The following is a 25,460-nucleotide window of genomic DNA, read 5'->3' on the forward strand; positions in this document are numbered from 1 at the left end:
TTTGGTATGCTCACTTACTGAAATCAATTTGGTATATTGTTTGAGAAGCTATTTCGACTCATTGAACGCGAGTTCTAATTATAGCTTGAAAGTTAACTTCCTTGTAAACTCTGCATGGTGTTAATGGAGCCTGTTTATTGATCTAATATAGAGATTATCTAAATTTACCTTAAAATAATGATGAGAACAATTACAAATGATACATTATTTGAAAATAGTAACACAAGACGCAATTTTACTTATCCTAACATTGCTTCTATCCATACACTAGTTTAGTACTCGCTTTTATGTAACTATCATAAGATTATTTCTTTGATAACTATATCTTTGGGACTTTAGTTTCGCAAGCTAAACGAAATTATAAGAGCTTCTGAGTGAATGACACTTATATCGACTGGAACATTCAAAGAAAGATATATCTTTTTTTTTGATAAAAACCACGGGGTATTTGGCAGTGCGGGTCACGCGAAGCAAACGGGGGACAGCTAGTAAACTATATTTATATGAATTACATAAAACGTACTAAGTAGATTTATAATATTGTTATTTTTTTGTACTAGATTCACACTGCTGTGCATATGGTATTTGAAGATTCCAGACATTTAATGGAGGGTGTAAAAGGCGTCTAAACTAAGACCTGTTTTAAAAGAGCAAATCTCGAGGGATCCAAGTTGAACCTATCGGCTTAGACGAACTACTATTTTACCAGGTTATATCGCCGCGAGCTCTTAGATTACTTCGGCGGATGCTCTAACGAGTGGCTAAGCATAAAGGACCCCAACCAGGAGACCTTGCTTTTGGCTACAACTCATCGACAACACCCGCACAACTTTCTGATGAAAAATTAAGTTGAAATGAAAAGTTTAAGACCTGAGATTATAAATAAATAAATGACTTACCTCTCAGGCGTCGCAAGCGTAAGATTGGGTGCAGGAAACGCCCCATCCGCAGCGCATATGACGTTAACAGTGTCATCGTCCGTCTTGTTCTGGATCAGCCGGAAGTTCGTCTCCGGCACTGTAACATTATACTAGTAAGGATATTTCGCAGGAGCAGGTGGGGTTAATGAACTGTAACGATCTTCGCGCGTGCCAAAATGGCCAACTGCTCTCGAGTGATATTAAGTTTCAAAAAGAACTTTTTTTCTTGTCTGCACATTAAGAAAAAAGTTTTGGTCCTTTAGACAAATTTCGAAGTATATTTTACTTTTAGGTTTAATAAAAAATTTTGTAAAACTTACTCTGTTATATTAAAATCAATTGCCAAATATATTTATGAATTTAAGTGAATTATTATAAATCTCCACTAAAAAATTAGATAAAATAATAATAATAACAAACAACAGAAAAAACGAAAGTCATGTAAAACCCTTTTAAAGATAAATAAAAAAAATCTCAAGTCAGATATATAAAGAGTAAGTTGATATTGTCATTTAAAATTCCCGGGCATTAGGAAGGCAAGTAATTTATTTCCTAACTCTGTTTGTCAAAAGTTAAAATATTATTTGGCTCTGTATTTTTTTTGGCATTATATTATATCTCTACCACGGATATTACAAGTTGAAGCCGTGTTAAGTAACATACAGGTTATTGACGATTGCACGGATATCCGCATCCGTTCGGAAACCTCTCCGATTTTTATCTCCGTATTATTCGGCGTATTTGCGATTGTGCGTCGCATATACTGAATCCAAAGTAACTTAATACATATTTATATACCAGTGTAAACTTTAAATATTGTTCGATGGTATTTAACATAGGATATGTTACGTATTTATTTAATATCTTTACCATTTCATTTATATCCTTACGTCAGACTTTTAATATTTATTTCATTTTTGAGGAAGTTTCTTCCTTCTTTCCTAGTGCTTCTTCTTCACAGCTATAATAACTTGCGAATCAGACTAGAGTAAACAATAAAATAGATTAAAAAGAGAGTTTAGTTAAAAGTTCCTCCGTTGTATAAACGTATTTCATATTGTGTATACATTAGGTATACATTTCATATATGGGTTTCTCCATCGATTTTGAATTAGATTGGTTGGAAGCGTCCTGTATCCAGTGTGTTCCAGAGACCTCAACCAGGTCGCCTGTCCAACTGTCTGAGGACGTGCTACGCCTTCTTAAGCCTTCTTTTATTTGCTTAAAATTTTTTCATATAAATTATTTACGATTAATTATTAACCATGTGTAATGTTTAAGTTTAATATCAAAATGAAGCCAATAAAATATTATATAGTTATCTATAGTTATATATCTTCTGTTAGTAAAATTTATTAGTTACTGTAATTAATGTGATGATAGCTCGACTGTCTTATAAAGTAATAAAACCTAAAGTTATGGTAATGTTAGTAAGGTAAAAATTGAGCCAGTTAAGGTTCTATGGAGCCTACATGTGTTGGAGTGCTAATCGAATGTGACATCGGAAGCCTTTACACCAGGTACCTACATGAAGCTTATGCAGGAGTGATCTAAGATGTACTCAGCGGCCTAATAAAACTCTATTTTATAGTAGAATGCAGCGGACAGATCCGAGGTTCAAGTCCTAACATTGTACTTATTTTCTTCTTCGTCTTTTCAGCTGATGGGCACCTATAACAAGACATAGCCTTCGGATGATCGGTTCCGTGCTGCACGCTTCCAGTAACTTCCCGCGAACTTAGCTATGTTATGGTTTACCTAGGGAGGGTCCTATCCACGCCACGTCTACCTGCGCGTGGTCGCCGCTCGAGAACCTTCCATCCCCAACGGCCATTGGTTGAACAATCAATGTGCCGTACCTACTATCACTTCAGACGAATAAATCTTCGAGCTGTCGTTGATATTTGTTTTTGTTAATTATAAAAGAGATTTATTTGAAATTTTATCTGCGTCTATCTTCATTGAACTTTTATCTAGGCACAAATATAGAGTGTTACATTTAAAAAAGGAACATATCTTCAATGTTAGACACTTCCGAGACGAATGTACTGGGGGAACGTCTCTCTAGCATGCTATTCCGAAGTTTAAATCCCGCCACTGTTAAGTATCGCAAGAAAAACGTCTTAAGCTTTATTTGAATGAGTTTTCGGAGTGCAGCACTTATCCAAGTTACTTGGCGCGAAACGTTACAACGTTTCAAGTGTACATTTTAAAAGCCAACATTGCACACGATATATATTTTCAAGGAAGGCTTCGTATGAGGCACAAATTATTAGCCAAAAATCTGAAACATAAGATCATGCTAACGTGTTTTTACTAAGCGGCTTTAAACACCTGTGCGTGATTTAGTGTTTTGATATAAGATAGTACAAGTTACAAATTGTCTGAAACATTATTGTAAAGTAAGTTGTTCGTTAATGAGTGTACGTTAGTTATTTTTTTTTTTGGCCCCTCTTTGAGGAGTAGGCAACTTCCAGCGTATTGAAGAAATCCTGTTTTTTGCATTAGTCACCTGATCCGTTTTGGCGATTTCCGAAAAATCATTTTTCCATCTTTTGTATGGTCGACCAAATCTCTTTTGCCAGTATTGTTTGTATGTTAGTGAATTAGATAACAAAATAATATGTCGGAATTTAATGCTCGTTTTGCAAACATCGGTAATAGGGTACGGGTACGGGTAATGGGTGCAATTACATATAATATATATTTATTTACTAACTCGTACTTTCGTTGATAAATTCCATACCTCAAGACTATTCACACTTCGCAATGCATATATTGACAACCTTTTATCCTCTTACGAAAAAAATAAAAGTCCCAAAGCACTTAAAAATATTTAATAGTACCAATTACGTACAATTAAGTACAAATTTTCAATCTATGATTTTTAACAAATTAAAAAAAAAAATCATTTTTAAAGGACTGTGATGATATATTAAATAAAACAAGAATAAACAAAAGTTACCTAAAAATCTATTAAAAACATTTATAATATATTTGATGTACATTATCATTTCACGGAAAACCGATTTAAATTTTCTTAGTGTATCAAATTTTAATCTTCCTACTTTTAACTACACGTTTTTAAATAATTGCTATAAATCAGTGTTTCCTGACATTGGACTTACGCCCCACAAGGAGTATTTTGATTTTTAAGGGCGGCAATTTGAAAGTGGACTCGACCTGAGTATAATACTTTTGCTTTAATAAAAAATTATGTATGTTACATAGAAATTTTACAAAGGCAAAGGTAGCACAAAAAACGGTTGAAAAATACTGAAATAAGTGGTCAAATACTGTTATTTAAATGTTTGTGTTTTATAAATGTTACAAAATAAAATAAATATTTTGTATAAAATGTATTTTATAACAAAATAGGTATAGCACAACGCCGTTTATTTCCCTTTTAACCCACTGCCAATTCAGTTTAATCACTAGAAATCTTTATCATCTTATTAGGAAAATATACTAACATAATGTCTATGTATGGAACAATGTGGCAAGCAAATTTTTTTACTGTTTTTCTGTACGTTTCAAATGGAAGTAGCAAAATTACCTACGCATCCGACGAATGTCCGCACCAAAAGGATGGAAACCTTATATTAATTTTAAAGTCCGGTGATAAAATCGGAAATGTGGAGTTGGTTTCGTGGGAACTCTTTTGATAATACAATACAGTCCAATGTAATGTCTCTAAATAGTCTTGTAATAAATATAAGTATATAAATTCTTGTAAAAAATACCTTAGAGTGTATAGAATTTTTAAATGGTATATACTGTATTAAATGTATTAAAAAAAAGGAGATAAAAAAAAATTATGGGTTCTTTACAGATTAGAATGCGTTTGGAACCCTCCTTGCTTTATGTTGTAGGGATGTAAGTAATAGGTGAAATCAATCTGATTGTAATTTGTACTTAATTGAGCCCATGGGACATTCTACTAATGACGGACATAAATGATAAATTTTTACTGACCGCTATGCGGCGTAAAAGCGCGGCGTCATTTTATTGCCTCCAAAACTGCGGCGCAGCGCTTTTGCGCTGCACGTTTCAATTGTTTTTGTTAATTTATAGTATATATAGTTAACGCGTATTTGAATTATCCGTTGTGGATACTAAAGTGCATAAATAAATAAAAGAACCGTATAGTACTCATAATACGGTTATTGAGCTATTTCGAAAATATTCGGAATTCCTTAATACTGTAATATTTAAAATGTGAAAATATGGTAAATTTATTTATATTTAAAGTGGATAGTAAGTATCCTTTAGTATATTTGTATAAGGTGTTTATATATCATTAATTGCCTTGATAATTTTATTTTAATTTTTTGTTTCTTTACATTCCTTGATTCAACTACCTTTATTAATTTTTCTTTGCACCACCAAACGGTTAACTGGTAAAGAATGCCTTCAAAAGTATGCCGCTATTTAAAAAATTAGTCAAAAGTTATTTTAAATAAATAAATTCAGCTGTATTATGACCTAATAAATCTTTTGTACTGTTCTTTGAAATTATTAAATAAATCATGATAAATGGTAAAATCGATATCGTTGTCTACAGACGGGAGAAAACATCAGAATCGAAAAACCGAAGGTCGGACGGCCGAAAGGTTCTCGAGCGTCGACCAAGACGGTAGACGTGAAGTAGGTGGTGCCCTCCATCAGGTGGACCAAAAACATAGTTAAGGTTGGGGAAGTCACAGGATGCGGGCAACTAAGACCGGTCATCATGGCGGTCTTCGAGGTCTTTGCCTTGGTTCCAGTGGACATCTATCAGCTGAAAGGAAGAAAAAGGAGAAGTAAAACATATCGCCGCCCCCGGCAAATATAACGATAAGTAAATAATAAAATTTCAAGAGAGGAAAAACTACATCTTAATTATACTTCAAAAATTTTGGCTACGTAAAGTAGTAAAAATATTGATAAGATCATAATTGTATTGGTATATTCTTAGCAAGGCGAACAGGAATATTCTCTTTTGTACTTTATCTTGTTTATTGTAGAGAAAAAAAAGATAACTCTGCCTATCTCCGCCATTTACAGCGAGAAAAGAAAACAAATTGACAAATACATCTTGTATAAGGACTCGTAGAAAGCAAATATTTAAAAACACGATGAAAATAACTATAGTGAATGCCATTTTTTTTCGGTTGGAGCGGTAATATATTAAGTCTTTTCTTTGTTTAGTGATTTTGTGTAAATTTGCTGTTTAAATATATAATTTTTAATGATTCTTTTATTTTTGTTCACCTTGTTTTGAATTAAGAGGTCGCGAATGTTTCATCTCGCGGTCTACCTATTTTAAACTGCGGCATAGTTGTAAAGTGTCCGAATTGTTTCTCTCTCATCACAAAACGATGGCGTCCTGTTTATCTCGAAAGTTCTAACATACCTAAAACTCAAATGTACGAATGAATGGATACAGTAAACTCTGTATAATTCAAAGGCAGACAATTTGCTAAATTACAGTAGGAACAGTTTACCCATATCGGGCCTACAATACGATATGGAGGCGGCGTTAAACCCTTCTCAAGAAATGTGTTATTGGATAACCTCCTGTAACTATTAAATGGATTTTAACTCGGGCTTCCGCAGGATAAATTTTAGTACGATATTGCCTCGCTACTTGCTTAATAACATTAACATAGAAATTGGTACGCATATATTTTGGTACATTTTCTAATTTTAACTTAATTATAATATATTACTTGCTCAGTGTTGTATTAAGGATGTTGGAAGAAGGTGGATGCGACCCACTTCTAACCGATTCTATTGGAAATCTGTGGGGGTAAGTCTATGTCCAGCTGTGGACATTTTACGGCTAAAATGATGCTGATGATGATAAATAAAAATATAGATAGGTAGGTAAAACTTTCTAAACCGACCGTTATAACTTTTTTTTTATTTAGACATTTCTTTTTTTTCTTATTTTCATTCCCCATCTTTGGGAAGGACAGGGTCGATTCTTGTCGTATTAATTTTTTTTCACTGTCCTTTTCATTTTCGTTCTCTACTATCATTCTTCACATAATCTATCGTTCCATTCTTTCTTTCCAAAATTCATTCTATCTTTCTCTTTCGTACTAATTCTCATTCATATACCGGCTTCTTATTTCTCTATTTTACAATTTTGTTTACATTATCTCACATTTTCATTAACAGTTTTATGCTTACACTATTACACTGTTTTCCTTGTTTATTTTTGTAACATGTTTAATTTTTACTTTATAAAAACTGAGGAACGATTCCCTACTTTTGGCATCTTCTAACATAGAGGCGACGTTTCCCTCATTTAATGTTACGCCCAACCGGCATTCGGAGTCGACGCGGAATTCCTCCGGATGCGGGGGGACAGTAGGCTACCAAGTGGACCACGGTCTGATCCAAGCCCGGTTCACAGAAGCACGAGGGGTCCTCCTTCAGCTTAAACCGGTGAAGGAACTCGGAGAACCCTCGTGCCGCGTGAAGAGCTGGACTATTTAGACATTTTAGACGTTGCACGTTCACAGCCGACATAGGCCTTCCACCTGAGGCAGTTTGCATCTTGCGGCGACCTTAACAAGGTCATCCATCCATCTTGTTTTTTGACGGCAGCTCTTGTCGTTCCGTCTATACTATAAACATAAAACCCAGTACCTACCTTTTCTTTGCGTTATGTGATCTATTCAATGCCATTTCGACTTTCAATCCGCTAGGCTTTACCGTTTACTTACATTGTATATAGTATTGTAAGACTTTATATATTTACTAATATGACTTAAGTTAAAATATGCTCGTAAATAGAGTGAGCTTTGTATTGTATTGAGACTAACCTTTACCTCGTATTTTTAAGTAATCAAAATTTAAAAAAAAAGTAATAAAATTGTCATCAAAAATACTTGGACATTAAACGTTTCCTGATATTTATTCTGTACCTTATTTTTGTGTCATTATTAACGTCAGACAAAAGAATTCCGAAATCAAAAATATCCATTATGTCTTTTACCTCGACGAAGTGTAATCAGAAAGTAATTTCTCAACATTCATCGTCAAATATATATTATTTATCCGAGTTTTCTTTTTTCTTTAATACAATAATAAATAAAGACGGTCTCGTTCACATTGATCCTAATTTAAAAACAATCTTGATTGGACAAGCCATCCGTATAGATAAGCCGGGGCAGCTTCATTTCCCCGAAAGCCTTACGAATGCCTTAAGCGGAAAAAGAGATGTGCGTCGGATAGCAGATGTTTCGTATGAATAAACTCCTATAATATTGTAGGGATAATTACTTGGCTACCGCAATCTATTCCAACGTTATAAGGCTTTAAATTCGTTATTCAATAAAGTACCATATTTTAAAATTAATATAGTTACATATTAATTACACATACTATATGTCTCATAGACTTTGCCTTGCCAGAAGTTGCCTGTCGCATAAACAGAACAATCAGAAGAAAGAAACAAAAAAATATTCCAAAGTGTTCACTTTATTCATGTATGAATATAATTTGAAATAAATAGATAGATAAATACTGTAACCGTTAAAGAGACACTTATTAATTTTTATAAACAATTAAAGGAGTGAAGTTATAATAAAAGGCGCTAACTGTCAAATATGCAATTTTCGTATCGTTATTTTGGTTTTCAATTTTTTACTAGTGCTATTCTCTGACTTTTCATTGTAAGATCGTTCTAGAAATGAATTAATTTGTTAAAAATATGAACGAAATATGAAAAGTCGTTTTTAAGTTAATGTGTGATAAAGAGTAAAAGTTATTCATTTTTATATATATAAACACCTCATGCTATATGCAAAAGTAGACATAGTATCGAATGTCTCCTCGACCAGTTAACTTTTTGGAAAGTTCGGTGATGAATAAATGAATAGATGAATTAATGATAAAAAGTTATACAGATGTATTTAGTTTAGCTTTCTTTCATTTTGAAAATAATTATTTTTGTACTTCGCCAATAATTTCAAATTTAATTTTCGCTTAAGTAATAAAAGACTAGAGGCAGCTATTAATGAACTGTGACTATTTTCGAATTGTATTTCCGGTGCTACATTGTCTAAAAATTAATAAAAAAAATTACGAAAATATGAAAAATTACTTCTGTTTGTTGTAAAAATTTTTAACAAAAATTCCTTTCAAAATCAAGCCATTGTATGTTCTTCTATCTTTTACGGGAGATTGTCGCGTTAACATGGAAGGCAAAAAATTAGAAAATTATCAATTTATAGCTAAACAAAACAAGAAAATTATTAGTTTTTGTACTGTAAATAATTTTAAAAACAAATAACATTGATGTTTTGAATGAATTTTCAGACATTCCAACCTGACGTTGATTTATGGGACATACTATGCACGGTACTTAAATAACTTACCAAAAACAATCATTTGCTTAGTCCTCGAATCTTCCTCCATGAATGTGGACACTACGCAAGTGTAGTCACCGGAGATGTCCGTATTGGGCTTCACGATGCGTAGTGCTCTATGCATCTTTAGAGGGTCGTTGGACGCTCTGTAGGTCAAATCCACGCGACCTCGCAGTATGCCCATATCCTGCGGCTTCTGTGATACGATCCATTGGTAGACCGGCCACGCTTTGTTCCTGAAGAACCACTTCACCACTAGCCCGGACGTGTTATTTCCGTACGTGTAATCACAGTCTAAAATAACAGCGTCTTGTACACCGTACTGAATTATTTCGGGCACTACCAATTTCACTATTTTCACAGCGTTTAGTTCTGAAACAAATTTAAATAACTTTAGTGAGTATAAAACTTTCTCTTCATAACTTTTTAAACCTTCTAAAGATAATACAATATTTAAAATAAATAAAAGTGTAGGTTGCTCATTTTAATTTATATTTATTTAGGCTTATGGTTCGGGATTCGAAGAAGGTTCTGATTTGTAAGGACTTAATAAACCAGAAAAATGTACTATAAAACATTACAAATGAAAATATAATCTTTTTATTTATTATACATAGTAAATTTCGTAATAGAAAAGTAATTTTCCAGTAACCTTGGTTTTTTTTATCAAAAAAAAAAAAAACAAACCACTTCGTTGTTTTATATCGGATTGTTATATACTTTTGACAGTAATATATCTCGTAGAATCTGTGGTTTGTAATTTAGATTAGTATACATTTTTCTGTCATAAAAATGATAATGTCCTTATTTATAAGATTTTAAAAGCAAAAACAATATCCTTTGTTGATTTATTACAGTTTGGACGTAAGTAAATAAAAAATATTTCCTCAATGATAACAAAGTAGGCGGAGATGTGAAAAAAGTGTGATTAATTCACTAAAAAAAGTTACTTTTTAATGTAAACAGCGACGGGCCGCTTTGACTGACGGCCCCTTAATGGAGGCGTCAATAATGATCGGAAAATCTAATATTAAAGATAAGCGAACATCAGAATACACTTTTGTAGAAAATAAACGATTAATATTCATAGACGGAGCTGTGATAATTGTTGATGTATTCCATTTAGTTGGGCAAAGGTTCCTGCTTAGCGAGCCGTGACCATCGCTCTGCATTGCGCAGGACATTAATATTTATGCAACTCTCGAGTCGATGTCGTAAGCTGATTTAAATTCATCCTTGCTCCATCTTAAAAGCAGGCTCGACCTAAAAATTTGAGTAGCACTTAAATTTTCATCAACCAACGCGCTTAATAACAAAGTGAGAATAGATTTTGATAACGATTTCATAAAGGCACAGTTTTGAGAGCACTCCGCTCATTCCAGGGCTGTCACCGAATTTCCAAAGTCGTTGAGTGCTTCGCTAATTGAAGAGCCGTACGTGTGCAAGGAATGAGTTCTGTATGAATTGTCTTTGAATTGGAGTAATGATTGTAATTACTCATAAAGCGTTGCCTAATCTCTATTTAACTGTTAACCCAGTACGCGGTGTTTAATGAAGGTTCTATTGTTACCAATTAATAAAAATAGCATGTTAGGATTTTATAAATCTAAGTCCAAAAAATAAAAGAAGTTTAAGTAGTGTATTTTTTTATCCAAGTATAAGTTCTACGAAAGTACATGCTTGCAAGAAGAAACCTATTCACTCTTAACTTAAAGATTCCTAAGTTATAATTATCTGGAAACAATGACCCTGGTAAGATGTTCCAGTACCTGGCTGTTCGCACTATAAAAGTATTAGCAAAACGCTTAGCCCGGTTGGAAGGAACTTCAAACATGTATCCGTACGTTTTTTTGTCCGATGGAAAAAAGGAGATGTGGGTTTTTTTTGGTGTAATTCATACACACACTCTCCAAAATACAGTCTGTAGAATACTGATGAACAGGCAAATTTTCACACCGATCCTAGAGTTACCAATCAGTCTCTTAGCTCGTCTCCATATGGATTCCAAAGCTTCGAGCTGGTATTTTGCTAATCCGTACCACAGATGGCTACAGTATTTTACTCATGAAAGAGTTAAGAGATGTCTTGGTGTAAAATACTGCTGAACTATAGCAGTTATAATGTAACCTTAATCTATATAGAAGCAAAGTAATCTAGGAAAGTACCGAAAAGGCACCATTTATTATTAGTCGTTTTGATGCAAATACTACAAAAAAGTAATTAAGTCATCAGTAGAAGAAGTAGTAATTTAGTGTTTGTTGTATCAATATTGAAATCTCAGGTTTTGAAATGGACAGTTGTATGCCGCCTGTGCTATCGTTAGAAAATTGTTAACATTACGGTATTGTATATAGCAGAAAATAGAATTTACAATTTCGTGCATCAAAATATATTACAATAAACACTAATTTTTAAGTCACTTTTTTATTAAAATTCAAATCGATTATTCATAGCTCAGGCAGGGTAACAACAGTAATAAAGAGTTATTAAAAATAGCTATAAAGCTTTAAAAGAGGTTATATAACTGATTAGTCAGCAAATAGCTTTTACAGCTATTTCCAAATGTTCTGTAAAAAGCGATCATTCGTTTGTTTTAACTATTTTTTTTCTATTGACATGTGAGAAACCAATAACTATTGAAAAAACTAGGTCTGCAGAAGTAAACATTAATTAATTCTATTTAGTAATTCAAATTGAAATAATGCTTTTTCTTACGTTTTCAATTATTATTGAAAGCATTGATTTCAGCCAAAGTTTTGTACATTAAATCTTTTATAGCTTATACACCTATCCGATCTCCCTGTATAAATACAGGTTAAGAAAAGGACCAATATTTAGCCACTTCCGCACATGCAGTGGTAGTCGTGCAATAAAGTGCATCGCCCGCCAGCCCGCTGATAAATGCGTATGCGGTAAACAATGCGAATCACACAACCATAAATCACAAACAATAAATAAATATAGGTTAATTCAAATAACATACAGATTTAGAAGCGACAAATTTGGGAGATAATTGAGAATAGGATACAGAAATTCCGTATAATATTCGTTACAATAAATGTTATGAAAATCCCTACATCATTACATATTCTTTTCAAACGCCGTAGTGCGGGTGGATCCGTTGAAATCGTCCCTGGGTCGCAAATCCCCGGAGAGCACTTGCAGTCTTCGAAATCCTCGCTAACGAGGTGAATATTCCGGCCTGTCACATTTGGATGATGTTACCGGGTCAGCAGAGATGAATAAAGTCTCATTGCTGGGATGTAGTTTGCGACAAGAGGCTATTGTATGATTACGTCGCCGCATCCGTTGAGCTCCGACCTACAAATAGTGTCAGGTGTCGCAAAACAGTAACATTTTTAATTAGGCACCGCGACTGTTTTGTTTTAATTAAGGCGTATTTTGTTGTTTCGTAAACATTGTTACGATTGCGACAATTAATTTTATACGCAGTCGGAAACTCAACACAATAAATTAAAAAATCTAAAAAAAATTAACAATAATAGTATTTGCGAATTACATAAGCATCAATTTAGATATGTTTTCATTTCTGCGTTACGCATGCAATTTGCTTCCTATTAAAACTTGTTTAACATATAATCCACATTTTAATTTTAAAGTGTGAATCTCGTGTAGTTTTTTTTAGTTACAAATGTGTCTGTATTAATATAGAATCAACACAAATATCATCGTTATGGCCATAGGACATTTATTGGATGTGGGTCCCCCCACACCAGAATTGCAAAAAGACCTATAGGGAGAGACGTTCAGACGCTATGGTTCTCCCCTGCACTCCGTAGTCTTAAGGTTCTAACAGCCATTATTTTTATTCACTATGTGGCCTGCTCATTATTACTAACTTGCCAATGAGCTATGATATGTAAGGTAATTTCATTGTTTTCTTTCGTCTACGGATCTCCTTATAGATTCAGTCTCAAAGTGAGAGACCACGTGGAAATGTCGAAAAGTCATGACCCATGTATAAAGATATTTTGCTTTATACTATTTATTTTATCGTAAACGAAAAAAGTATTATTCTATTGTAAAAGAACTATGATTTCAATAATCGCAGATCAATCAACAATCGAAGATGTAAGTAGCGTAATTGGCAAGCGGTAATAGAAAACATTTTGAATAAACCGGCTTTCCACAGATCTAAAAGTTCATAGTTCCTGAGCTTGTGATCTAAGTTTTGAATCTTCTATAAAATGCAGAAATGCGTTTAACGGTTCGAAATAGATTTGAATTTCGAATGCTGACGTGGCAGTAGCCACATGCTACTACAGTAGCCGAAGCAATACACTCCGCCAAAGAACAGTACAAACGGTGAAACATAGTCTACGAAGAACTTTAGAAAAACAGCCATGTTCTATAGTAGTGAATAATAGAACTTAAGAAGGAGAAGGAATGTAAAGAAAATTGTGATTTGATAAAATATTCCAAAGTCGGTTCCATTCACCCCGTCATGACAATTCTAGCAATCCCCTCAAGCACTATTATTTTTTAATTCCATCCCCAGACTGACGGACCCTTAATGTTATTTATATTTAATTTTGTCAAAGCACCTAAGGGTAAGTTAAACGACATGTTAGGGATCACTGTGTACCTTTCCGTCCTTGGCTTTTACACGGTATGCCTTTACGAGTGTGTATTGAAGGATAAAGGAATGAGAAATGTACTTTTTGTTATGATTTTATTATTTACGATGTTAGAGAATATTTTGAAACATTTCTATTACAGACTTCACTGTTAAAAGTACATCCAAGATAATACAGTCCAATAAAAAGATATGACAATTTTGATTTGATAAGGTTTTTTTATATCTTTAATATCACCTAACGGAACCTTAAGTGAAGGCCTCTACCAAGCGCAGAGTAGGATTTTCATTCATTAATAGGACAAATGTCTTTGTTAAGGTCGTCGAAAGACTTTATAGTCCTATGTCCAATATTGGACATCTTACAGCTAAAATTATGATAAATTTATGTGCATTTTAATAAATTTCCACAATTAAATATATTTAAATAAATGACGAGGAGAAATGATACACACCTGCTTCGTAATATAAAGGAACATTGATTGGTCACTATTATGTGATACCACCGTATTGTGTTTGTCAAACTATTTATTTTTAAATTAATTACAGTTTAAGTTAAACGAATCTTTTGCTGAAAAATTGTCATTTAAATTTGCAAATACAAGATATAAAATAATTGCTACAGTAGTTGGTAATTGCACAAGTATTATAAGGAGAACGTTTATGTTAAGTTACTTATAGTTTAATATTTTTGGAATCTGCTGTATATGCAAATATTTTTAACTGAACAGAACCTGGACAGTGAGATTTAACTTTAAATTGACAAATTGCAAATAGCTGTGCTTATTAGAAACATATGGCGGAGTTACATGTGCAACAGTCGACTTCCTATAACTGAAATTATGATAACGATAAAATAGATATAAAAATAATTAGTTTAGATATTTACCAGGATGCCCTGTTTTCATTTAAGCAAAAACATATAGAAAATATTGATGAAAAATCGAACAGAACTTAGCGGTTAGGATTGAGACTTGCAATCATAGTTCGGGAGTTCAAGATGCAATTTTATATAATTCACACTTCATCCGTTAATAATATGGAAATGCTACTGCACATAAACAAGTTTCGAGAGGATAGGCAATAACGTCCTTTGCATACTATAATAACAAACTGCGAACCTGTTAACCCGTGGCGATTATACTATATCCTCCTATAAAAGCATAGGCTTTCCTTTTCGGGAGGTTTATACATTGCAGTGTAGTCTATAGGCTGAAATGACAAAACTACGATTATAAATTAATAATTTTAACTCTTATAAAGTGGTAGGTTGTAGAGTAATATTTATTTACAAAATTCTCAAATCATTGATGTGATATTTTATTTCATGAATTCACTTTTTTATTTTGTGCTGCCTATTGTTTTTTGTTATGATTGTCTGTCACTGAAATTCAATTGTTCTGTATTTTTTATGTGATTTGTATTTACATGTGACATTGTAAATTTTGTTGCCGATATGAAATAAAAACAGAGAATACAACATAAATATGAAATATATTACATGATTGCATTGTTGTTACAGTTATATATATGTATGGGGGATATACCCCAATCGCCACGTTTGGTAGGCGAATAGGCGATCGTAGCGTCGTATTATGGTACGGAATTGATGCAGCTTTATGAGCAGTGGCAACCCTATATAATTAATGCACAAAATGTGAATTATATACGATTGTATCCCAGGAATCTAGCCGGCAATATACTGTCGCAAGTCTCAGTCCTCCACCACTGGGCTACCACATGAATACATAACTTTTAATTTTTCGCATCTGTAATAACAGATTGAAGGTAAGCCAGTAGACTATATCTCCTCATTATTCTTCACCATCATCTCTCTTCATGTGAAGTATAATTGATTTATAGTTTAAACATAATTTCACAAAACTGTTGTTAATTGACCAGTTGTTTGTCACTCGATTTTGGTCAAAAGCTTATTTTTAGAAAGCTATATTTAATTTAATTAAGGCTTGAGTATCGATTGCAGCCTTTAAGCCTCACACCCGTGACGTGAAGGCCGAAATAAACCCGCTGATTTGTCTGAAAAATAGATCCGTGAAGCGTGGCTGACTGAGAATAATATAGCGATTTGAAATCTATTTATCGTAAATTAAAATGAATCACCAGTTTTATTGAAGCACAAGACTCGGGGACGTCGCGATTAGAGAATATTTTATTTCACGTTATTATTAAGACTCTAAGTATGTACTTATGGAGGAAAAATGACATGTTTAATTTTCTCTAATGAGATTATTTTTTAATTACATTTTTTGCTAATTATAAGGGCGAGTAGGAGCTGTAATAGTTTTTTGATCATATCTATGAATAAATATAAAATACCAAATGCTCAGTGTAAAACTCGAAGATCACTAATTCTCCACATTTTTTTAAATTTTTCGTTATTTAACAGAAAAAAAAAATGCAACCAAACGCAGAAATCACAGACTGAATCGAAACATTTACTTAAACTACATTAAAATTTTTGTTTAGCTGTCAAAATATACTGGTGGGTACATATTTAATTAAGAATTAACATTATCACGATAAAAACAAAAATAAATATACGTAGTAATAGTTTTAGCTCATAAATGCCCATTATAAAGCAAAGGCCTCTCTCAAAAAAATCATTGTGAGAATATACTATAATCGCGTACTAAGCGCGGCGTTGGCGAAACTTCTTTATATTAGGTTGACTGAAAAGTAATGACGCTTTCTTAAGATAAATTCACACGACTACATTTTTAACAAGTTTTTATTTCTAATAAATAATATATTCACCTTCGTTATCAACAACCATTTGCCATATAGTATACAAATTTTTAATTCAAAAATCAATCGGTTTTTCTTTAAAATATGTCGACAGATACATTGCTTTCCGGTCCCCCAAATATATTTGACCTCTGTCTCACCTGATTTTAAGCGATGACGAAATCTACGTTGGTACATGCTTATCTAGAAGAAACCTATTAACTCTTGTCTTTAAGAATCCTAACAATACACACAAATTTTCAAGGCCGGAGCAGTAAAAATCAATCGGTTTTTACGTGAAACATGTCGACAGAAACGACATTACTTTCCGGTCCCTTTTGAATTTGAATTTTGATTTGAACTGGACCGCTGTACTACAGCTGCTCAAAGATATGTAAACTTCCTCAGCTACTGCAGGAAGGTGGTGATAAAAGGTAAAAATAAAACACAGTAATAGATTCAAATACACTTGAATATGAATAAAAAAAAAGTAAAGCAAACACTAAAACATAGAAATAAAATAAATAAAGTAGTACCAAAAATAGTGCAATAAACAGTATAATATAATATGATAATTATAAAGAAAATATGTGTTAAATGTTTGAACAATAAATGTAATGTTGCAAAATAAAATAGTAAGGAAACCTAGAATGTAGTGGTTGAGGATGGATGTATGGCTAATGGAATGAAAGAGAAAACTGGGGAAAATTGTAGAATGAAAGAAAAACTACGACAGATAATATGATACATAAAAGAAGAGAATGATAATAATAAAAAATGTGAATCAATTATGAGAAATAAAAAGTCCCTGTCCCACACGAGATAGGGGAACGAGAGGTCCCTAATAGCGGGGACCATTTAAAATAAAAGATATGTAACACAAAAGAAAACCAAAGAGTTAAGAATAAAAAGTCGATTTTAACAAGATTTTTATTCAATTACATTACGGTTGTAATAGTGATGAAATTGTTAATAACATAGTGGAACATGACAATAACCATAATAGAACATTAAGTAGTGTAGGTTGCTAACGAGCCAGCCCAAGTCGCAGGTGTTTCACGTCAAATTATATATGTCATGTAACACTACCTTTAATTAAACACATTAACATATAATCGTTCCACTGTGTATATTCAAACATGACAAGTTTATTGTTATTTACTGATACGAGTAGTGGGTGCATAGCGGTAGTGGACTGTGACTTGTAGCGTAGCTCGCTGGTTCGGTTCCCGGGATACAATCTTATATAATTCACACTATATGCTTTAATTATATAGTTTTGCTATCACTCACAAAGAGACTATGATATATATATATAAATATATATGTATATATGTGTGTATATATATGTATATTTATATATATGTGAAAATGAAAATCCGTTAGACCACTTTAGTTCGTTTTGTTCGTCTGCTCATGTCCTCATTCTTGATTGTAAATAATAGTGAAGGTAGCCCACTATATGGCTGAAGACATTTTTTATATTTTACTTTACTCTGCGTCGCAAAGTATTACAGTTACGGAGAATAATCAGGAAGAATATATATATATATCATAATCCATAATAAATAAATCCATCTCTTTGTGAGTATATAATAGCAAAACTATATAATTAAAGCGTGTGATTTATATATATATATATATATATATATCGATCATAAGAGTTTGTAGACTTTTTGTTAACTTTGAATTGAATTGTTGGCTTTTGAATGCCAGCAGTGATATCTGTTCTTTTGTTTAAGGAAGACCAAATTCTATTAAATTTTAAAATACCAAACGTTCCACAAGATATGATGCAGTGACATGATTTTAATGCAGACGCCATAAACACTACCTAAGCGAGAATGTAGAGTTTCTATGAGAGAGCTTCGCATTTTCGGTACCGTCAGTGCAAAAGGTCACAGTATATTATTTCCCAACGGAAGCCCCGGGCTGCCCCCTCGCTATTAATAACGGGTTTTCTTTGCCAACGGTACATGCATCTGACAGTAACGATCGCACTTCTACTTTGTCATTTATCGTGTCGGCCTCTTTTATCATTTAAATTTTCCTTCTCAGTATTCTCATTTGAAAATTCTCCTCTGCTCCCACAGTTATTTCTTTTTCTTTACCTCAATTAAATGAATTAAGCAAACGAGGGACCTGTTTGTGCACTTCGGAAAAGGTGCTTATACTAACAAATTCCGACGAAGAGTTCTTCTAACAAGTGTCTCTATCAGTACGCAGTAGTTCCGTAATAAAATATCCCTTTTGGAATGTTATTATCTTTTGATGAAACTGGGAAAAGTGGTTCCGTAACATACTAAGAATAAATTTCAGATTTGAAAATCTATTTATTATAAATAAAAATGAAGCTACAGACATGTTGCTTGCTATCTCATTCTTTTTGTCATAATAGCATGTCGTTAAGGCACGGCGAATAATTTTATGTTGAAAAATAATTACAATTACACTAATACCTCGCTTTGCGTCGTTTCGTTTTGAGTTTTTTTTCGAAGTTGCGTCTCTGCTTAATTAGTACTGATTTTCACTGTGCGTCGTTAGATTTTCGAGGTTGCGTTGTTTTGGTTTTTTTTTTAATTTTCTTTTTTTTTCCAAAAGATGGCAAAAATTTGGTTTCTAATTGCGCCATGCCATCAAAACTCGGGGATTCCCTTTCTAACTAAAAATCAACGTAATTTTAATACTGTTTCATTTTCACTTTGTTTTGCTAATTTTTGAGTTCATTTTTAATTGCGTAGTGTGTTGTAATTTAGTGTGTAGTGCTTTTTTTAAAAGAGAAGAATAAATTTATATCAATTTTAACGTGTTGTTTCTGGTTACAAAAAAGGTATATATTTTTCCAATTTATTTATTAGCAGAGTTATATTAGTTATGTTTTTTAAAGGTTTACTTTGTTTAATTTTCTTTTTAAATAGTTGCATTTTCGTAACCTATTTTCGATCTTTACATGGCATCTATAACAAATATAGAAAATCTTAATTCACTTTGCAGCGTTTCAATTGGCGTCGTGTTTTTTCGGAACGTGATCACGACGCAAAGTGAGGTATCGGTGTAGTCAAAAATTTTAAAAATGACACTTTGATTTTTCCATACAAGCTACATAAATATAGCTGTCTCTATCTATCAACCATTTGGCGTCAATCAAAACTCAAAGGCATAGGTGTTCCCCAAAGACATATATGGGAGATATACCATAATCGCCCCGCTTTTCGCTGTGTGTTTGTTCCGGATAATGTTTTAAATGGCTGGACTGATTTTGACGGAACTTATACTGGTAAGTAGCTAATGTAATAAGATGTAACTAGGCTTTTTAACTTTTTTTTTAACTTTTGTTTTAGAAAAATTCTTATAGTATAAAAATATAACGACACCCACAAAAATCAATGTAAGCCACGCGAAGCAGGCGAGGGGCAGCTAGATATAAATAAGCAGAGTTAAATGCAGTGTATACAAATGTTTGAAATTGTATATGGAGATCGCTATAGAACTAATTTGAAAAATTGAATTATAGACATTAATTGTACTCGTATATTAATATTATTATCCATTTTAAATATAATACCCATATGAAATACAGAAAAATTGCAATCAAATTCCTTCAATATTATGGAATTTTTTAACTTCAAATACATAACTATTAGGGGTCTAAACGCGCCATGATGTATCGTTGTTGTAGCCTATAAACGCCCACTGTATGGCATACGCCTCCCCCAGAGAATCTATGGGGAATATACCATAAGCGCCACGCTTGGTACGCAGAGCACGTAGCTTTCCATATTCTGGAAATTCGCTTGTAAGTAATATCAATATTAAAAAAAAATTAATCCAAAAACTGTGAATTATTTATGACTGTATACCGGGAATCAAACCCGCGACCTACAATCGCAAGTCTCAGTTCTTACCGCTAGCCTTAAACGGCCCTGATGTATGGTCACACAAAAACTCTTGTTTATTTTATAATACAAGCTGTCAACCGCTCGTCTCATGGCCCGAACTGCCTTTGTGTTTGTGATTTTATAAAATCCATTCTAGGCATGTCAAAGTAAAAAGTAAATTATGGCAAAATTTAATACCTTTAATTTAATTACACCACTTACTAGTGAGTTTAATTTTATAATATTTATTTTTAGCTAATATCTACTTATCAAAACAATTCATCAATCAATCAAAACATTTTACCAAATTTTATTAGTCTACCTCTAATTATTCCTGCGATATCGTGATGAGTCGGTAAATATTTGAAAATGTCGACTTACAGTATTCTATATATATATATATATATATATATATATATATATATATATATATATATGAAGAATTATTTCAATCTCATCCTTTGTCCGGGTTTATAATCTCTATGCAGCAGTTTGCATTTTTAAAACAAATAAGTTTTTAAATTAGTAAGTGTATGTCATAGAATCGTGACGTCCGACATATGATTCTAATACAGTTCTCAAAACCTCATGCAAAACGGTTTGTTAAGCATTGCTTAAACCCGTGCGTGACTGCTTCCTCACAATGCACGCCTTAATGGCGATGTCATTTGAATATCCGACCGTTTAATAAAACGGTAACTGCTCTGGACTCTATTCCGGACGGTTTAACCGCGCGAAACGTTAATGCAAATTGTTTGAATCCGATAACTTCGTTTCCACTAGTTCTGCAATTCGATAGTTGCCATACCGAGAATAGTTGGTCGAGTTATATTAAAATTTAATGCAGATTCCAACTGAAGGTAATTGTGTTGAATCATTGATGAACGATTTACCAGTTAAAGTTGTTGACCCATGGAATTGTTTATTTAACATGTTTCTATAAGAGTTTTACCGCGACATTTAGCTATCAGTATCTTTAATACGAGGTAACTCAATTACTTATTTATCTATATTTATTAGTACAAAGTTTAATGTGTATTACTAGTTGCCTTGACTTTATACAGGCGGAAGCAATTCGCTTGTCGTTAAAAAAATGTTTGTTATATCTGACTAATCAGTTTATTGAATAACTGTGAAATAAATAAATTAATTTTATGTTACTAACAGGTTACTAACATTAATTACTAATAGGTTAATTTGCTTAACATTTTAAGAAGACATTTAAAAATAATCTCTTTTGTTTGGACTTCAATCTGAACAATTAACTTTATAGTTTATAAACATGTCAAAATATTGTTAATTTGGACAACGTCGATAGATGGCGCTTATAGTATTTTGCCTCGCGTTGTCGTTTGTATCTTAACCCTTAATTAGGCGCATGGGGTCAGGGCCACTTGAAATTCAAAAAATTATGGCTTACAGTCTTCAGAGCGTACTAACGCTCTTTCTAGCTTCCTCACTCCACCCGGGGTACGCGAATTAGTCACATCCAGAACATTAACGCATATGCATGCATCGCTGTCCTTTAGAGAGCTGACCCCATGCGCCCAGTTACGTTACATTTTTTGGCGAAGGTAAGTTTTTACTTTTGTGATTTTTTTTGTGTTTATATTAGTATATTGTTTACTATTTATCTTTGTATGTGTGTATTTTGATACGGTATGATTTCTTTATGTATTTTTGAGTTTTTTCTATGCTTTTTCTTTTTTTTTTTTGAATTGAAATGCCTAACCACAAACTAGTATTGCAATGGCTGGATGAAGTGCTTGATAAAGAGCAAGATGTTGCTGGTTCGGATTCGCAAGACGAAACTTTAAACGATGCTGTTATTGATAGTGCTCATAATTCAGAAAGCGAAATTGAGGACATATTCAAGACGGATTTTCTTGAAGAAAATACTTGCGGCACTTGTGGAAGATCACCAAAAACGTCGCATACAACTACGTGCTGTACCAGCGACAACAAAAAAACGGCTCTATGAAGTTTATAATGTGAACAAGGCGGTTTATCAATCGACAGCTATGCGCGGGCGCTGTTCATCATGTCCTAGAAAGGACGCCAAAAAAGTGCCAACAAAATGTTTCAAGTGTCGTAAATTTATTTGTCAGCAACACTCAAGGATTTACTGCGTCGGATGCAGAACAGAAGATTCCGCTGATGAGACTGAATAAACTTTATTTCTTAAGTTGATCTCGGCTATGCCAAAAAAATTAGTTTAAAGAGAGGTTTACTGTTTTAGTTTTTTTTTAATATTTTTAATGTCATGGTAAGTATTTGTTTCTTAAAGTTAAGTATATTAAAGAACTTTATTAATTACTATAGAAATCCATTAAATTTTATTCCTTTTTGATACTCCTTTCCCAATGTTTTTTTGGGGTCATTTAAGACCCCATGCGCCTAATTGAGTGATTTTCTTAATGCGCCTAATTAAGGGTTAAATTTTAAGCACCGCATGGCTATGACTGAATTATTTTTTTATTCTTTAATATTTATTGTACATGTTAGGATACATTTAAATAGTTTCACAATTATATAGAAAAGTATAAAGGGCGGTCTTATCACACAAGGCAATCTCTAACAGACAACCATAGTAAGTATCAACGGACACCATGACCAATATATGTATGTATTTCAATCTTAATTTACGAAAATTTTTACAAATAAAAATAAAATACGACTTGTGGGTGCTAGTTCCAAAGCGTAAAAATATGGACCAGGTATGGTGCTCAAGGCCGAAGACTCGAATAGCAGGTTTCAGGTCTAATTGCAAGGCATTAGTATTAATTATATGCCGATCAGACTTCTATCACAAGTTTTAAGTGATCCTCACTATGTTACTTGGATGCTCGTTCCACGTGATATTAACTGGCTCATTCGTATTTATTAATAATCTATTATTCGATTATTTAATTCATTTTGTACTTACAACTTGTAACTTAAATATTGTATTTACTTTTCAAATATTGGCAAACCCTTAGGTTAGCGGAATATACTCACTTAATCCTATTTTTGTTATTCAATCCTTGAGAGTACATTAAAGAGTAAAGAATAAAAATATAAAAACATTTTACATTTATTATTATCAAAGGTTCGGCTGCAGACGAGTTATAAGGTGGCAAAAAAATTTCTGGTAAAAAATTGTAAATAAAATTTCGGACTATTATAACTTATATGCTTAGATACTTGAGATTCAAAAATATTATTTATTTAATAGTATATATTTGTACATCGGCAGCAAACTACACATTTTTATGAAATTTTTCATTTGTTCTTTTAAACGGGTAACGGAATTTCTAGTTTTTCATTTCATATTTACTAATTAGTAACATTAAGTTGAATTACTAAGAAAGGGACTAATATATAGCTACTTTCGCTTTGCAGCAGTAGTCGTGCAATGAAATGCACCGCCCCCAGCCCGCTGATAAATGCGTATGCGGCAAACAATGCGAATTACACAACTGCCACCGTTAATTCACTCAACACGTGTTTCACCCCTCCACGGGGCATCCTCAGGAGATGTTACACCGATCAGCGCTAAACACCGGATTAGGATGGACTTCCGCAAGTTATTAAGTTGAATTTCAACATGTTCACACTCATGTGTGTATATTATATATATATATATATATATATATATATATATATATATATATATATATATATATATATGAATGTACGTATTCATAAAGTTATAAAAAACCTTTTCTTAATTTTATTTTGAATTTTAGGTTATTGTTGGGAAAATAAAAATCAGAGTGAGGCACGATTTTAGCATTTCCTTGCGTATTGCAAGTTATATCTCGGAATAAAAGAGAGTAAATATATAAATATATATTTAATAATATATAGGATAAGGTCGAGTATTTTATCTTTATATGCATTTAAGTTCTTTCTTGATTTTTTGTATTTAATCTGTAATACGTTCACTCCTGGATACAAGCATCCCTATATATTTCCTACAAAACCAGTTGAAAGCGGGCTGCATCAAGCGTCGACGACCTCAGCAAAGAAGTCTGTACTCTTATGTATGGTCCGTGGTCTTCACTCCGGATCTGGAGTCTGATATGTAACTTGCCCACTGCCACTCCTACTTCTTAATTCGCTGGGCTATTTCAACATAATATATATATTCTTAACGTTTACATGATTTTAATATATTATTTATTTTCGTAAGTTCTTGCTTGTATATATTTACGATAACTTAGTTTTTGGCTTCAAATGTACATTAATGATGGAATATAAAAATTATTTTGCGGTGTGAAGGGTTATATATTAAAGAGCTATTATATATGTATATATACGCCTATGTATTACAATTATACATTACATAAGTGCTTGGTAATGCATTGTTTTACTTATTGGTTACTCTAAGAAAACTTAGTATATATGACTTGATCAGTGTCATTACCAAAGTCCTTTAAGGCCATAGATGTCTACTGTAAGGCATAGGCATTTCCTAAATATATGTATGCGGGGATGTATCGTAATCGCCACGCTTGGAAGGAGGGTTGGCGATCGCAGTGTGGTATTATGGCACTCGAATGACACTGCCCAACCTTTGGAAACTTGTATATGAGCTTTCGTAATACTTTATGATTAAAGCAAAAGGTATACATTATAAAAGATTGTATAACGGGAAATGAATCCTCGACCCATGAACACAAGTCTCAATTCTTACCGCTGAGCTACCACTGAAATAAAACTAGGCAGCCGTATAAACATGAATTTACTTCTTTGACATACAGAAGGTAGCATTCAGCATGCAAACTATGTCAGTGCCCTGAGGCGAGTTAAAGACAGAACTGTATCTGTGCCGCCATAAATCTACCGGAAGGCGGGCACGAACTTTAGTAATGAAGAACTTAAAGGAGTTATATTCATAAGAAGTTTCTATCTATTCGCAATTTTACCTGGAAAGGATCAGAGAATACAGTTAATACAGTTTTTCTGATATCTC

At 32.9% G+C, this 25,460-nt stretch overlaps 1 protein-coding gene across 1 annotated transcript in view; it reads right to left on the reverse strand.

Moving 5' to 3' along the window:
- Nucleotides 1-25,460, reverse strand: part of LOC137928809 (uncharacterized) — an 83,974-nt gene that overhangs the window by 16,244 nt on the left and 42,270 nt on the right. Inside the window, exons 2-3 of the mRNA XM_068771793.1 lie at nucleotides 9,293-9,655; nucleotides 900-1,017 (exon numbers count right to left, since the gene is read on the reverse strand). Of these exons, the coding sequence (XP_068627894.1) occupies nucleotides 900-1,017; nucleotides 9,293-9,655 (481 nt within the window). The remainder of the gene's footprint in view (nucleotides 1-899; nucleotides 1,018-9,292; nucleotides 9,656-25,460) is intronic.

This window comes from Battus philenor, unplaced genomic scaffold, assembly GCF_028537555.1.
Source record: "Battus philenor isolate CCGP_79_NKW_IND1 unplaced genomic scaffold, ilBatPhil1.0.hap1 SCAF_4, whole genome shotgun sequence".
Lineage (NCBI taxonomy): Eukaryota > Metazoa > Arthropoda > Insecta > Lepidoptera > Papilionidae > Battus > Battus philenor.